The 15,538-nt window shown below is 38.2% G+C and overlaps 1 protein-coding gene across 1 annotated transcript in view; it reads right to left on the reverse strand.

Annotated features, from left to right (window-relative positions):
* AVL9 (AVL9 cell migration associated) overlaps positions 1-15,538 on the reverse strand; it is a 35,141-nt gene that overhangs the window by 3,822 nt on the left and 15,781 nt on the right. The window contains exons 3-13 of the mRNA XM_048950791.1: positions 14,066-14,151; positions 12,325-12,396; positions 11,592-11,681; positions 11,153-11,219; positions 10,457-10,497; positions 9,339-9,377; positions 6,583-6,652; positions 5,466-6,010; positions 2,650-2,784; positions 1,640-1,859; positions 119-236 (exon numbers count right to left, since the gene is read on the reverse strand). Coding sequence (XP_048806748.1) covers positions 119-236; positions 1,640-1,859; positions 2,650-2,784; positions 5,466-6,010; positions 6,583-6,652; positions 9,339-9,377; positions 10,457-10,497; positions 11,153-11,219; positions 11,592-11,681; positions 12,325-12,396; positions 14,066-14,151 — 1,483 coding nt within the window. The remainder of the gene's footprint in view (positions 1-118; positions 237-1,639; positions 1,860-2,649; positions 2,785-5,465; positions 6,011-6,582; positions 6,653-9,338; positions 9,378-10,456; positions 10,498-11,152; positions 11,220-11,591; positions 11,682-12,324; positions 12,397-14,065; positions 14,152-15,538) is intronic.

Raw genomic sequence — 15,538 nt, forward strand, 5'->3', positions numbered from 1 at the left:
CTCAGGGCTCTGTAACAGGAACAAGCAGGACACTGGTTCTACAGAACACCGTGTGCCCAACTACTCCTCACAGGAGCATTTCATATGAAATGCTAAAAAAATCCCCACAGTTTCTCACCTGGAATGTACTTCTGCAAGAGCTGGATGCTTGTTGCTATTCCATACTCTGTAGTTGTGAGTATTTTTCCAGGCTGCTACAAAGGCTGTTCCAAAGTCTGACAAAGTCTTGTCATTGTCTAAGGAATTAAAGATGTTAACTTGTAGCAATTCGTTATGGATGCAATACAAGAAAAACTGTATTTCTGCAGAAAAGCTGAGATTTTCCAGACTCTCATCCAATCATACTTTGCTCTGCAAAATGGCCCTTCAAAATGTTTACTTTTTCTTTATTATTACTTTTTTTTATTATTATTATTATTATTATTATTATTATTATTAAGTCTCTCAAAGTCGCTCAAACAAAACAAGAAATTAAAAAAAAAAAAAAAGAAAAAAGAAACCCCATCTTTTTCTCCCTTTAATTAATTTACAAAGTTCTCAATGAGCTCAGCTGGAGAGGATTAAAAAAGGATCCCCCTCATAGGAACTGACCTGCATTAGTTTTGATGAGATAGAATTTGGTTTGCTGTACTGTGTTAACACTCATCCCAGTTGAGTAAACTTCAAATTCACTCCAAAACAGCAACGCAAGCTACTGTGGAATAAACTTACCACAACATCCCCTCCATCCCCTTTAAAATACAGATTATGGGAAAACACTTTGGAGCCAGACAGTTTAGTAGCAGAATTTCAGGAAGATTCCACCATTCCATTATCAACCCCATGACCATCTTACAACACTGACATTGCCAGACAAAGAACTTGGCATCTTCAAAACTTTAAATTCAAGTTCTCAACCCCATGGTTTCTTAGAAATACCACAGAACAGGAACTGAGTTACTGAATTGGTGTTAAGGGAGAGCAGTCATGAAGAGGATGAAGTTAACAGACTTAGTGCTAGGCAAGCTTCCACAAATAAGCCACTGATTATTTTAGTTACGTTCATGCATGAAAGGCTGGAACATACAGAATCCCCTCTGAGTTGAGACAAAGATGTTGAGCTCCAGAGAACAAAAGCTGATAAAACCTCAAGCTGACATTTTCAGCTTAAGCGAATCCCTACTCAAGACCACAGCAGCAGCAGGAAAGAGATGGGACAGCCTAGTAAAACCTCCTGAAAACAGCCACTTAACTTCATGCCTCCTTGAATCCAATTAGTTCCCCAAACTGACTGAAGTCTGTAGGATATCTAAGTTTGTAAAAAGCCTTATCCTACATATAGCAGGGGGGTTGAAACTAGGTGATCAACGTGGTCCTTTTAAACCCAGGCCATTACACGATTCTACTTACAGGGAAAGCTTACCTAAAATCAATAAGGAGATAGTCAAAGAAAAAGTAGGTCTGTAAGGCTGTGAAGAATTAGTAATAATCTTGTCAAGGAACAACAAAGAGAGTCAAGGACAACTGAAAAAGAAAACCCAGCCTAAAAGTGTAACCTTAGGCAGAGGGACTGTCAATGACAGGCTACAGGAAACAAAAAAGGGCAAATACTTTTTAAACCCACCCTCATCTCAGGCCCTGGACAAGGCAATTGCTCTACCTGGTTGCAGCACAGAAGCGAGCAGTGCATGAAGATAAGCACTGAACTGAGCCCTGATCCACTCATCTCCTCCTTCCCATCCGGTGCCGTCAAGGAAAACATCATCTCTGTTCTCAGTCACGTGCTTCACCAAGTAATCTGCAAACCTGAGGTCAGCTGTTGTAGGGTTCAGGATCTTACGAAGTTCTGGATCGTGGATTTGTACATGAGCATCTTCTATCTGTTTGTAATAATTCCAAGGGTAAAAATTTATCTAAATAGAACTGCTTACATGCACAGCATACTGAGAACCTACCTAAATCTAAACTCAGCAGTTTCAACAAATATAGAAAAGAGACAAGTGACCAATGAAATTCTGAATGAACAGTTGTCAGTGTCAGATATTGCTTTAGTTCAACCTGAAACTGATAATCTTCCTGGTAGATAGCAAAGCCTGCTCATTTGACAAGATTTAGAAGAGAAGTTTGGTGCTCACACGTGTTTTCTTAGAGGCTCACTGATTTGCATTTCAATTTATTAAGTTGATTATCAACATGTAGCTATTCAGGATATCAAATTTTGATAATATAATTGTATTCACTTAGTAGAGCAGACACAGTGCTTTCTTAGATAGTTTGCCCTGTTGATTAAATCAAGCCAAAGTCGACATTAATATGCTGCATTCTCAACTGTTCCTTACCTGCAGGCACTGATTTTTGAATACTTACTACAAAGCCATGAGAAAAAACCACGACATGAGAGGTAGAACTACACCAGTGACAAAATAAATGTTTTAAAGAAATAATCTGCAAATTCAAATACAATACCTAACATCAAGACAGACACATGACTTTTGCACAGGAAAGGTTATGTCCTACCCTGATACAAATGGAATAAGCTTCAGAATTTAAGAATTTATTTCACAGAGAAGTAACTGAAGATTTGGGCATGAAATCACACACTCAAAATGCAACCCTTTTTTTCCCCCCCTTCTTCTTGTGTTCAAGAAGCTTGAATACAAAGAGTCATACTTCCACAATTGCATCGCTCAGATGTTTCTGCTGACGGAACAGGATATTGGTGGCTCCGGCAACAAAGCCGCGGACTGTCACATCTGACAGAAGATGATGCTGCTGCAGTGCCATGTATGGCAAGCAAAGGTATCCCTAAAGCAACAGAGACATTTAGAGGATTAATGCACAGACAAACTTTTTTTTTTTTTGTTCATATTCAGATTTTTTTCCCCTAATTCACAAAAGCCGCCACACTGAACCCAGTACAGACAACTCGGGCTACTATAATTTCACTACATCACATCCTCAAAGCAAAGCAACCAGATTCCACACTTGGAGAGTTTTCCAAGAGGTTGTACTGCCTTCAAGTCTCAGGACTGAAACTACAATACAGTGCGAATTGAATGGAATCAAGTGTGTTTACAAGTGAACAAATTAAGCAACACAAATTGATGATGAGGTCTCAGGTTAGTTAAGAGATGGGAACTCAGTGGAGACAGAGATTCATCCCTCTGCTTGCATACCATGACGGCTTTTGATGTGTCTCAGGTCTACAGTGTCAGAGAATTAGAAACACACACAACTGCTATCCGCATTTGGAGGATGGAAATCTCCCAGCAGTCATTTTTTGATGGGCACACGCATGCCTGCTTTAAAAGAACAGGATAGAAAGCAATGCACCGTGCTCTTCTACTACTCCATGCTTATGTAAATCTCCTATTCCACTCTCCAATTTAATAGATATAAAAAAAACAACCCAAAACACTTACTAAGAAGAGTGACATGGCTCTGAGGTAAGTAAATCAGAGATCTTGTGAAGCAGCTGCAGTTATTTAGAAGGAGAATTATAATACAGGAGGAGCAAAACCATGAAGTTGAGCACTGAAGTCTAATTCCAGCTGTCCAGCTGCAGATGGCATAGAGGGGGTTATTCACTACTAGTAACCCAGCTGAACTCCCAGTATACTGGACAGAATTAAAAGGCACATGTATTTCATCACACAGTAACTGGAAACATACGGTCGAAAGGAGCACAGCTACACTCTTGTTATACTGGATGCAAGGATGGATGACAACCATCTGAAAGCAAACTGTGTGTGTTGAAAAAAAAACCAACAGTGTTTTGAGATGGAATCACCAACCTAAAATGTAATTTTTTTTAGAAAATACAGAATAAGAAGCAAGCAAAGGAAGCCAGTGCTTTTCAGCAGTTGCTACTTGAATTAGATATCATTCACTATTTAAAGGATCAAGGGTCAGTTCCCAAATTCACATTCTTGTATAACTCTAACAGTGTTTATTTCAGTGAACATGTTCAAACAAAAAAACAACAGTGAAAGTTAAATGGGTTTTAGACCTTACAGAAGTGCTACTAAGGAAACAAGCACCACAACCTATGTTTCTCTGTTCTGCGGTGCACTTGGATCCATCATTGCACCATCTCACAAAATTTCTGCCTTTTCACATTTGTCAGATGTGTTAGTCTGTCCATTGCATGGCACAAACATGTTCAGAGAGCTCTAAAAGATTCCAACTTCCAGTAAGCAGTTAAACTATAACTTATGATCAGATTTTTCTGGTAGGTTTGAGATGTAGAGCCATTTCTATTTTAATTACATCAGATGAACTCAGATGAGAAGTGCCTATGTGGAACAGGAGGTAAACATACAAAACGCCAGCTTCCTTCAAATTGTTAGCTTTTCCATTTTATGAGCTTAGCAGCAAACTAAGTTTGCTCCCATAGGACCTCCTATCAGTCACTTGTTTCTTACTTTCAATCTAGTATTTTCAATAGAATGAAAACATAAATTACAGGCTGTTCTGTTGCTTAGATAAGATTGTGAAGACAAACACCAGACTGTAGTTCTGTGCTGTAAAACCGTTCTCTAACAGTGACTTGAGGCAATATAGGGAAAATAATGTTTGAACTGCTCAGTTTGGCTTCTGTTTGTGCTGTTACCAATGAAAGGTATTCCAAGAAGCTCAAGTGCCATTATTAAACAAAACATTCTGCAAGAAAATGCAAATAAACATCTCCAAAGGAAGAAACGCCTCTGTAACCTCATCAGCTTGAGGAGATATATCTCAATCATCTGCTTAAACAGCATATTAAAAAGAAAACAAAAAAAATATATACCATCTCTCTTACTAACAAAGCTACCCTTAAAGGGGAGGCACTTTTTTCCATTTGAGACAGAAAACCAGTCCCAGTAGATGAACTGCTTGTTAACTAACAATGCCCATCAGAGCCCATAAAGAAACTCTGGAATACCTCGAGTTCAGTTAGGCATTTTTCAGCGAAAGCTTGAAGCTCAGCAGTTCAGCACTGTGCACAGGGAAGAGCCATACACAACCAGGAACAGTTATCATACAAGGAGGTGTGAAAAAATATACACATAAAAAAAGGAAAATATGCTTAGGTGACAGATAAGATACAGCTTTTATAATTAGTTTGGATTAACATGTCTAAACACTCAAGTACTCTGATCTCAACCCGTACAGATTAGATCAACAATTCTTCAGAGTAAAAGAAAACAGTAGTTACTGATACACACCATTCATTAACCATGCTGGGTTAAGAGGTTATGGTCTTGTAGAACTGCAAATAGTACTAAGTGTATGTATGAAAGAGAAGTGGAATGCACGTGCCCACATCCCTTAGATGCACAGGCATGCTTTCCTCCTGCATACGAACATGCAGTCATTTGCCAGAGACCATGCCTCCATGCTCTGTAGTACCCTACTGTGTATTTGGAGTTCAGTTAACCATAAATTACAACTCTGACAAAGAGAAGTCCTTATGAGTTACCAGATACCATGAACAACCTATTTACCTTTGTAAAAATAGCCAACGGCATACCATACTGGTCCTCTTCCAGCCCAGAGATGAGTCCTGGAACAAGCACCACGTGTCCTGTGTTGGCTTGGGGCTGCACAGTGATTGGAAGACTTTCCGAGCTCGGGCATTCACTTGGACGATTTTCCACCTGTTCTGATGCTGCTTTTTCACATTCTCCTTTCATAGCAGCCTCATCCAAAATGCTAGGATCTAAGGTCTCCCAGTCACTTTCAGAGGATTCCAGAGATGTGCGGGAAGGAACTTCTAAATGTTGCACAGTGCCATTGGAGGACTGAGCTCCATTATAAGTCTTCTCTGATTGGGAGAAAGGCATGTTTGCTTTCTGACCTTCCATTGAATGGTTTCCTGCCATCTTCCTGCCTCCCTTCTCTGCTCCCAAGTTTGTGTTTGCAACATCACCAGCAGACACAGAAGCTGAGTTATCTAACCACGGTGTAGTTTCTTGCAAGCCAGCATCCTCTGATATGCTTTTTCTGGGTCTATAGTGTGAGCTGTCAGTAAGACCATGCTCAATCATACCTGCAAAGTGACATCACACGTTAAAGTCAGCATCTCAATACGAATCCAAATGACTTCTGTTAAAGACAGTGAAGAAACTGCCACTGTTGGATACTGGAAATCACATCTTTTACACTACTTTGGGGAAAAAAAAGAAAACAAAGAAACAAAAAGAAACACCAAACAAAAAAACCCCCTCCTTTCAGAAAAGAGGCCTACCTCAACTTTTTGTTTTGGGAAGACTGGCTGTAAGTTAAGAATTAGTAAGGTTATGTATGGGTTTATCTTTTTGTTTTCAGAAGCTCACGCAGAAAGTTTCTGATTTTTAAGGAACTTGGCTAATTCAGAGTCACATCTATGTGACCCACAGTTAATAAAGAAGATCCAGTGGCTTTAATTAAACAGAAGAAGTAATTCAGATGGTGCAAACAATGTTAGGAGGCATGCCCACATTACACACATAAGTCTACAAGTTACCCTGTTTTTCAGGCAGCATTTCAACATAACTCTGTTTTCATATGATTTATTCCCCTTGTAAGGTGGCACATACAACCACACTGTAATAACTGAGAAGTTCAAGGCTCTCTTCTTACCAGGAAATAATGACAGGACAGTCATCAGAGCTCCCACCAATCTATTTACTGGAGAAATATAAAACAGCACCTGGTGGCAGAAGAGGAGGGGAAAAAATAGAAAATAAAAATAAAAGAACAAAAAGAGCAGAGGGGAAGTAGAAAAAAGGGAATTAAAAAATAAATCAAAAACTACAGTTGAGGACAACAAAGAACACAAACTGCTAAAGGAATTTATTTTAAAACAGGAATTCTGCCTACCCACAAAAGCTCTTACAAAAGCTCATATTAACTATTTGAATACACATGTTGTATACTTGTACTTTATAATATTTATGATATATACATTGTATGTATGTGCCTTTGGGCATAACATACGGTCAGATTTTTCTGACTGAATGGTCTTATCAATCCAGCATGCTGACTGGATCAACTTCATAGAAATCTGATCAGGCAGAAATTGTTTCTGGCACTCTACCTAAGTTGTTGTTAATTTGTAGTGCATTGAAGTGTCTCTTCTAGATCAAAGAGGCCAAATAATCTCCGTTCCAGAATTCTGGCAAAAAAAAACCCTCCATGAAAATATATGGAAGGTACGTGAAATCTAGGATAACTGCAGCATGCATGTATCTTCCTATGATAAAAACTGAGTTTACAGAAACAGAAAACACGATTGATATTAACTTTAGTGAAAAGTACTTAAGAACATAACTTCCTAGCTTCTCTTCAGGTGCTGGTCAATATGAAAAACACAGAATGCAATAGCAAGAAACTGCAGCAGGAATCCTACAATACCCTTCTAGTTTTATGTTGTCATATGCCACGTACTTGTAGCAAAACGTGTTTTTGAGACTACAGAAATAACTAAGTCTATAAAGAAGCCCTTTGTCTTCAGGAAATTTACTTAGATTTATCTTCAGTTTGGATGGACTGCTAACTTAAGCCTTTCAATACTTTCATGCATTTGTTCCAGCAAGTCCCTCTGCCATCTTTCCATCTGCATAGGTGCACGTTCCTTTACCCCTCCTACATTTCATGACCTACAACATCTACATCAGCAAACTAGGTGGTCCTGGCAGCAGAAACTTAAATGATCACCACATGCAAGAAGTCTCCTAGCCCAGTAACAGCTGTGAAGTGAAAAAAACAAATAGCAAAAACATTTCTAAAGCCTGCGGAAAGGCATCAATCAAATTGCCAGGAGTCATAGGAAAGCAGTTCGTGGAATGGAGGCATTTTTCAGCTCAAGGAAAATTGGCATTACTACAATGTGCAAGGCTTCTTGCACGTTATATTTAAGGGCTTCGAACATAGAAATTTCCCCAGTTATTCTGGAACATTCACATCTGTCAGAAAACCAAAACGCCTCCTTTTGAAACAGTGAGTGTTGTCTGTCTGGTGGAGCTTAGGGGGAGCTTGGAAAAACTTCTCTCTTCTTCACTCTGTGCATTTATGATTTGTTTGAGCTTCAGAAAATAACCCACTAGGATCAGATATTCAGATCAGAAAATTGTAGCTCAGTAAAAGTTTTGAATTGTCCTGATGAAATACTAACAACTTCAGCTTTTAAACAGATCAGTAGAGATGCTTAAAATTTTAACTGAAAAAATGCACACTTTTTTATATATTACACATATATATAAATATATATAAGTGCATACATTATATATATTATATATGGCTTAAAAAAAAAACAAACAACATTGTAGACAAAGTGTATTGATGGGATCTGAGGGAAAGAGCTTGCATTATTCCATCCTGATTACACACATTTCCACATGTGCAATCCCACTATGTAATAATTATATTCTATTCAAGTACTTCTGTTTTAGAAGGTCACATTCACTGCCTTAATAAGGATCCCTAGGCCACAGACTCAGCTATTTTGCTGTCTGTATGCTGGATCCTACTGGCCTTCCAGTTGCAGTTAATGGGAAATTCCTACATTCTTTCTCATCAATCTAAAGAAGCTGGGTGTCCTCATAGAAAAGAATATAACATTGGGGGAACTGAAAGTGTTCTTTTAATTCTGTTTAAACATTAAGACAAAAAGTTCCTGCAAAAAAAAGTGTGTGGGAGTTATAGACACTCATCACTGAAAGTTCTCCTGTTTATCTCTTGATACCCCAAGACAAGAAAACAAATATCTTTGTAGCCCAAGGCAAACTCTAAGTAGAGATCTTTGTTCGTTTCTTTGTTGGTTATTTTAAAACAAGTCTGCGTTCTCAATTCAGCATGACTGAACAGAAATGACTCTTTGCATTGTCTCCTAAAGCTGTTCACACAACTCAGGTTTGTAAGACATTCCTTGCACAGGTTTCTTTGTATGGTATGTCTAATTAAAACAGAACAATTTTACTTAGTGAATTCTACTTAGTGAAAGCTGTAAAGCTGTATGTTCCATTTTAGGTCTCAACATTTCCTACCCATTTCTCTGCATAAGTACCTACTTGCATCCCATACATCTTTTCTTGTCTTCTGTAAGATGTTAAGTTTCCCCACTCACATTTAATTGCATTTTACTTCACAGCTACTAATAAAAGTGGAAAATGCACATAACAGCAGCAGAAGCAAATTTATACAGCAACACACTGAAGTTACTTTGAGCATACTTTCCTGATCTGCACTGTAAAATTGCTGATCATCATTCCAGATCATTTTAACTTTTTTGTTCATTAATTTTTTGCTGGTATGTTCTACATATTTTCATATTATAAAAAAAAAAAAAAATAAACTGTTTCTATTTCAATTATCTGCCCCAGCCTACAAAATGATACCTTCTTCTCTAGAAGAATCAATTTAAAAAGGATCAAGACCTGAAAAACAAAGGAAAAACACAGCAAATGAGGCAGTGCCATTGATCAAAACTACCATGCAAGTTTATCCTATTCAAAATTTCTCTGCATAACTGTCAAATGATCAAATCTGAACAACAAAAACCAACCAGTGTTTCAATACCTTTTCTTCACTAGAGCTCTTTGAAATGACATTTGAAACACACACACACACAAAAGGACTTCGTGATTGGTGATTCAAGTCACAGAAAGCTTATAAAGAAGGAAGAACATATTGTATCATTCTAGAATTAAAAAAAAAAATTGCATAAACACAAAAGTTCTTTTACAAAATCACAGATACAGGTTGAGCCAAACAACTTCTCCAGGAACAGCATTCACCTTACCTAATGTTAGACATCTACAGACAAGACATCTAGATCAGAGCCAGCTGCCTGTACTCTTTAAACCCAAAGAAATGGAGACACTTCTGGGGCAATCACCAGCACACATGTGAAGTGTATTAAGCATGCACACATACACCATTAAATGCAGAACCTCAAATTTCTCTCCTTGAAGCCTCTCAGTTACAGACTTTAAATGCTATTTGTAACTTTGCTACAGGATACAAACTCAATTTCAACAGCCATTAAGAAAAGCCAACAGGTGAAATTACTAGTTTATTTGGTGGCAGGAGCTGCAAAAATTACATATTGGGAAAAATATCCCAAGTGTCTGCAATGACTTTAGCAGTATTCTTCCATCATATTTATTTGACAAGGCACAGGAAATAGAAACAAGACCATAACTGAGATACCACTTTCACTTTAGGCCAGGACTAAAGAATTGTAACCCAAACCTAAAAATCCACAAAAAATCTAAAAGACAGACAGAAGTTCTCATTATGGAACTCACTTTTACAGAAGACCTGTAGGTGGAAACGAAAAATCAAGAGACTGTAACCAACGAAACGAAACGAAAAATCAAGAGACTGTAATACTTAAGGAGCAATCTCACTTCTAGCTCAGGTATGTCTAGACATTCATCTCTCAGTTCTTCAAAAGGCATTTTACTCCTCAAAATATGTGCTGTATTTTATAAGCCTAGCAGAAAAAGCCTACCTTGTGTCTGAAGTGAAGAACAAGATCCCGAGGAGACAGACCTGAGACACCAAAGGAGCTGCAATTACTCCACTTTATAGCTAGTAGAGATACTAACATTAATTCCTGTCAACTTTTTGTGGGGGAAGGGGGGTGTGCCCATTATGCATTCTATGTGAACCATGGTTATTTCAGTAGCAGAACTCAGAGTACCTTCTCTCCTTTGTGCAGATGAAATAGTTAAATGACAGTGGAGACAATAACATGTTTAGTCACACCCTGAGTTACTCCTGTTGGCTGCAACAGCATTATGGAAACAGTGAACTAAATCCCACATTGTGCTTTCTAAAAACACAGATAAGAGTCAGAATAAAACAGGAGATTTCCCAAATAACAGACAAAAGATCTAGCATCCCAAAACATCATCTGTAAATTAAGAAAGCACTGTTTTCCAAAAACAGCTAAGCAGACATTTGTCAGACTGACAGGTCAAGAAGTACGATGACTTTTAACCCACAACTAACTTCTATTATGAAAGCAACACTGCACTTATTTGACATTTATTTAAATCCCTAAGGAGAAGTGTAACAGAATACTGTGCAGGCACACTCACCTCTATGTTTAATGTGTTAATGTACATAAGCAAATCAGCTAAGGAAGGGAACACATTGATTAGCGCAATGTTATCCCTGCCACTTGTACAAAAAAGCCACTTACCAAGATAAACTTGTGACCCTTCTAACAAAGTCCCTCCCAAGGAACTATTCATATGATCATAAAGTTCCTGTAAAAGTATGAACAAAAGCACACAAAAAATAAAACAAGGTCATTAATGGTATGCAGTCGTACAACATCCACTGCTAAAAAAATTGCCTTATTGAAGGATTTCAATGCCTTACTCTACAAAGAAAGTCATGTTTTATTAAGAGTCAATGGAGATACAGGTTGAATATCATGTTCATTCTTCTATTTGAATACATATCAAATTTGTAATCTGTCATGAGGGTCATATGGGTCCTCTAAGGTATTAGAAGAGCTGAATAGCTGAATGACCTATGGAAATGAAATACCTGAGCAAGACCACTAATTAAAAACACTGAAGTCTGCAGCTATACACTGCAGGATTGTTCCGTATCGCTTTTACTTTAAAAGTTACCTTTAGGATTGAAATCTGCGAGAAGTCTTTTTCTTCAAAATAGGCGTGAGTAATGAGCTGCAGCTTGGCCTGGAGTAACCCATACAAAGGCTTGAAAGAAAAATCAAGTGAAAAAAATAATCAGCCCAGTTGCTTTGAACATCAGCCTTCTCCCATTCTGATCTTGCAATATAGTCACTTTATTACACACGGAGTTCACAGAAGGAAAATGATAGACCTGAATTCTTAGCTGCTAACTTACAACATCTTTTGTCTGTGCTCATTTTAAATTATTGTCATTAACTGTACTATCAGGACAATAAACCATTTTGATTCATCTTGTATATACCATACCAACGCTGGATATCTTTCCAGAAAAGTACTTTCCTGTTTAAAACACTGCTCATGCAGCTGTAATGGGAGATCTTCCTTCAGCTTTAAGCACAGAAAATTTCCACTCCCTGCCTGGGGGGTAACAGCTTTTGCTAAGTAACTAGTAAAGAAGTCCCCTCAAAGGAAGAATATACTATTTCTGTGATCATCTTAAAACCTCTTTCATGGCTGATAATAGGCTCTCAGTAATAACACCTAAGCTCAAACTCCTATTATATATAAAGAATTAGTAGTGCTCAAGAATCAGCAACAATTTAAAAAAATAACATATTCAGAGCCAAAAGTTCCAGAAAAAAAGCATGGAGAACAAATAATATTTATCACGTTATTTAGGAGTGTTTTGAGATTTGAACATTCTTACCAGCTGACTGAGAACACAGACACTTTTCTGCACTGTTTCTCGGGTGATGTCTGCTTGTCGTACTTTTAATGCCTAAGAAATAGAAGCATAACAGCATATTTACCTAAACACACTTCCAAAAACAACTGTTTCACAGGTCAAGATGCCACATATTCCCTATTGAAACAAAATCCTAAGATTCCCTGCCTTCAGAGGTGGAACACCCAAATCACATTTTTTACCTATTACAGTCATAAGACTGATTCTGCAGTTATGTTGTCAACTCACTGAGCACAGCATAAATCCAAATACAGCTGTAATGACAGGCAGAGGACTGTTTGGAAGGCACTACTATGAGTAAATAGTCCTGGAATAGCCTAGAAGCAGCCCTGGAAAAGGCAATGGCATTTTTAATGCAGGGCAATGTACCTGGAGAGAAGCAGCCACAACAGCTAGATCTTCTCTAAGTACTACCTATGAAAATGAACTGGGCTGTCAAGTCTACCTGGAAATAGTTTATACTCAAGGATTTTCTCTAAACCATCCATAATATAAAGGAAGTATCTCCAGAAGGAACTCCATTCTCAGCCAGACCAAACGGCTAAGGTAGTTAAGAGCTAAACTAGAAAGAGTAAGGGCAGAAATGCAGCAGTGATTCTTCTAACTGCACAAACAGTGTATAGATTGCAGCCCACACATCAGAAAGCCAGATGGAAAGGGTGCTCAGGCTGTTATGTGAAACACACACTGTTTTGCATTCTACTTTCTCCAAAGAGTACAATTTAAACAACCCTTTTAATTCGTTAGTGAACAGTATAAGCTTGAAATCAAGACACAATCAAGCCATGTTAAAATAACTGTACAGTTAAATAAAGCAAGATTAATAAGAATATATGTGAGGACTGGCTGGAAAGATAGTATGCTAAAATCAATGTTAAGTTCAAGAGAAATGGAATTAAAACCTACACGTGGCAAATTTCTCCTATAGCACAAATAGAAACATGAAATATAACTAAGGTGTGCTAAAGACAGCGTACAAAATTTGCATCTTCTGAATACAAAACTAATTAACTCTCAAGTCCACATGGCATGCCAGATCCTTGGCACGCCACTTGAAAAGAAGTGATTATTTATTTTTCAAGAGATCTGTAATAACATCTCAACTGTAGTTACTTAGACTACTGCCACTGCTACTTTTGAATATTAAATGCACACTGTAGCTCTCACCAGTTTTTTCCAGCTTTATTGCTAAAAATTCAGTAACAGGTGCCTACATAGAGCTGCATACAATGAATGGCAAGATTTTGATTTACCATGCAAGGAGGTACGTGAAGATTTGCATGATCCCAACAGATACCCTAAAATTCTTCAGTCACATACTAGAGAAATTTAAACTGCTTCCATCCAAGGGACTTTCTTCCTGGCAACAGGACTTGGCAGCCTGAGCGACTGTCAGTTTTGCTACTTGGGACTAATGCCTGGGTTTGTTCTCAAAAAGCAAAACATTTATCAACTGCCTTGGATGTTTAAAAAAAATAAAATACAATAAAATAAAAATAAAAAATAAAAATATGCTGGCTGACATAAGGGAAATAATAGTTCTCAAGTTCTGTAGCTACCTACTGTGTCCATTTTCATAGTTTTAAAAATAAACTGATCATGTACTTCGAATGTTGGTGTTAATACAAGCCACTGAATTTCAGAATCATTAGTGCATTAAGCCTATTACTTCAGTAATATTATTCATAGCTTGGAAAGTTACCTTTGCTTCAATCTGCCTGTAGCAAGAGACACCATATACTGTGGTTCGGTCCCCACATCTTGGTGGCAAATGGAAAAACACAGTATCTGTGAAAAAGAAAAGAATGTCCCATAAGTCACTAACAAGTGTAGCTTTCTTGTCACCATTACTTTATAAAAGAGTCACTGCTGAAATACTGGTGCATATCTTTCCTGAGGTGTTGGGGAGGAAAAAAAAAAAAAAGTTATCAATAAAGTTATGCTTGCACCCAAATTGCATGGTACTTTGTGGAAGAAGCTTCAGCATTGCTGATGTGGATATCTGGATGGCAGCCCCACATTTACTCTAATCGAGCTCCTTTATAAGCCCACTGACAGATGTTCAGAAGCAGCTGTTGGCAGCACAGAATGACCATTGAAACCAACAGCCATACAGCTTTTCCAATTCAGTATAAAAGAATGAAGACAAGGCACTGGAAGTCAAGGCCCACAGAACTGGTTGGACAGCAAGACTGCAATGCCATTAGGAAGTTAATTGCAATGAAGGTAGGAAAACAAAACAAAGCAAGGAGGATATACACAGCTGAAAGGTTAGATTTGCTGATACCCTGCTAAGGCAGACACGAGGTACAGCACTAGTATGCTAGTACAAGCTGTTTATTTACACAGTGATAGGATTCACAGAATCACAGGGGTTGAAAGGATCTCAAGAGATCATAGAGTCCACCCCCCTGCTAAAGCAGGGACCCTACAGTAGGCCACATGGGTAGACATCCAAACAGGTCTTGAATACCTCCACAGAAGGGGACTCCACAACCTCCCTGGGCAGTCCTGTCACCTTTACACTAAAGAAGTTATTCTGCACGTTTGTATGGAACTTTCTGCATTCACATTTTAGGCCATTACTTCTTGCCCTACCACTACACACCAGGGAGGAGAACCTGGCCTCATCCATTTGTCCCCTACCTCCCTTTCAATATTTACAAACATTAATCAGATCCCCCCTCAGTCTTTTTTTCCCCAGGCTGAACAGACCCTGGTCTCTCAGTCTTTCCTCATGTGGGAGATGCTCCAGGCCCTTTATCATCTTTGTGGTGGACTCCTTGCTGGACTTCTTCTAGGAGATCAGTTTCATTTTGAACTGAGGAGCCCAGAACTGGACACAGTTGTCTTAATGTGGCCTCACCAGGGCAGAGTAGAGGGGGAGGATCACCTCCCTCAACCTGCTGTCCACCAGAACACAAAAACATTTCACTATGCAAGTGTAACATGGAAAAAAAATAGCAAGAGCGAGGCTTATGCCATGAGGTACACACACACACACACACACGGCTGCTACTGCCAAAAGTTGCTAAGTCATAAGTAAAGGAAAGGAAAAATACATATTATGATTGTTTGGCTTTCAGAAAGTAGAATAATACCTGTTTTGAAATCAAATAACACAAAGGAAGTAAAATGCTTCTAACAAACTGAACAGAACAGATAACTTCCTATG

This window comes from Lagopus muta, chromosome 7 (assembly GCF_023343835.1).
Source record: "Lagopus muta isolate bLagMut1 chromosome 7, bLagMut1 primary, whole genome shotgun sequence".
NCBI lineage: Eukaryota > Metazoa > Chordata > Aves > Galliformes > Phasianidae > Lagopus > Lagopus muta.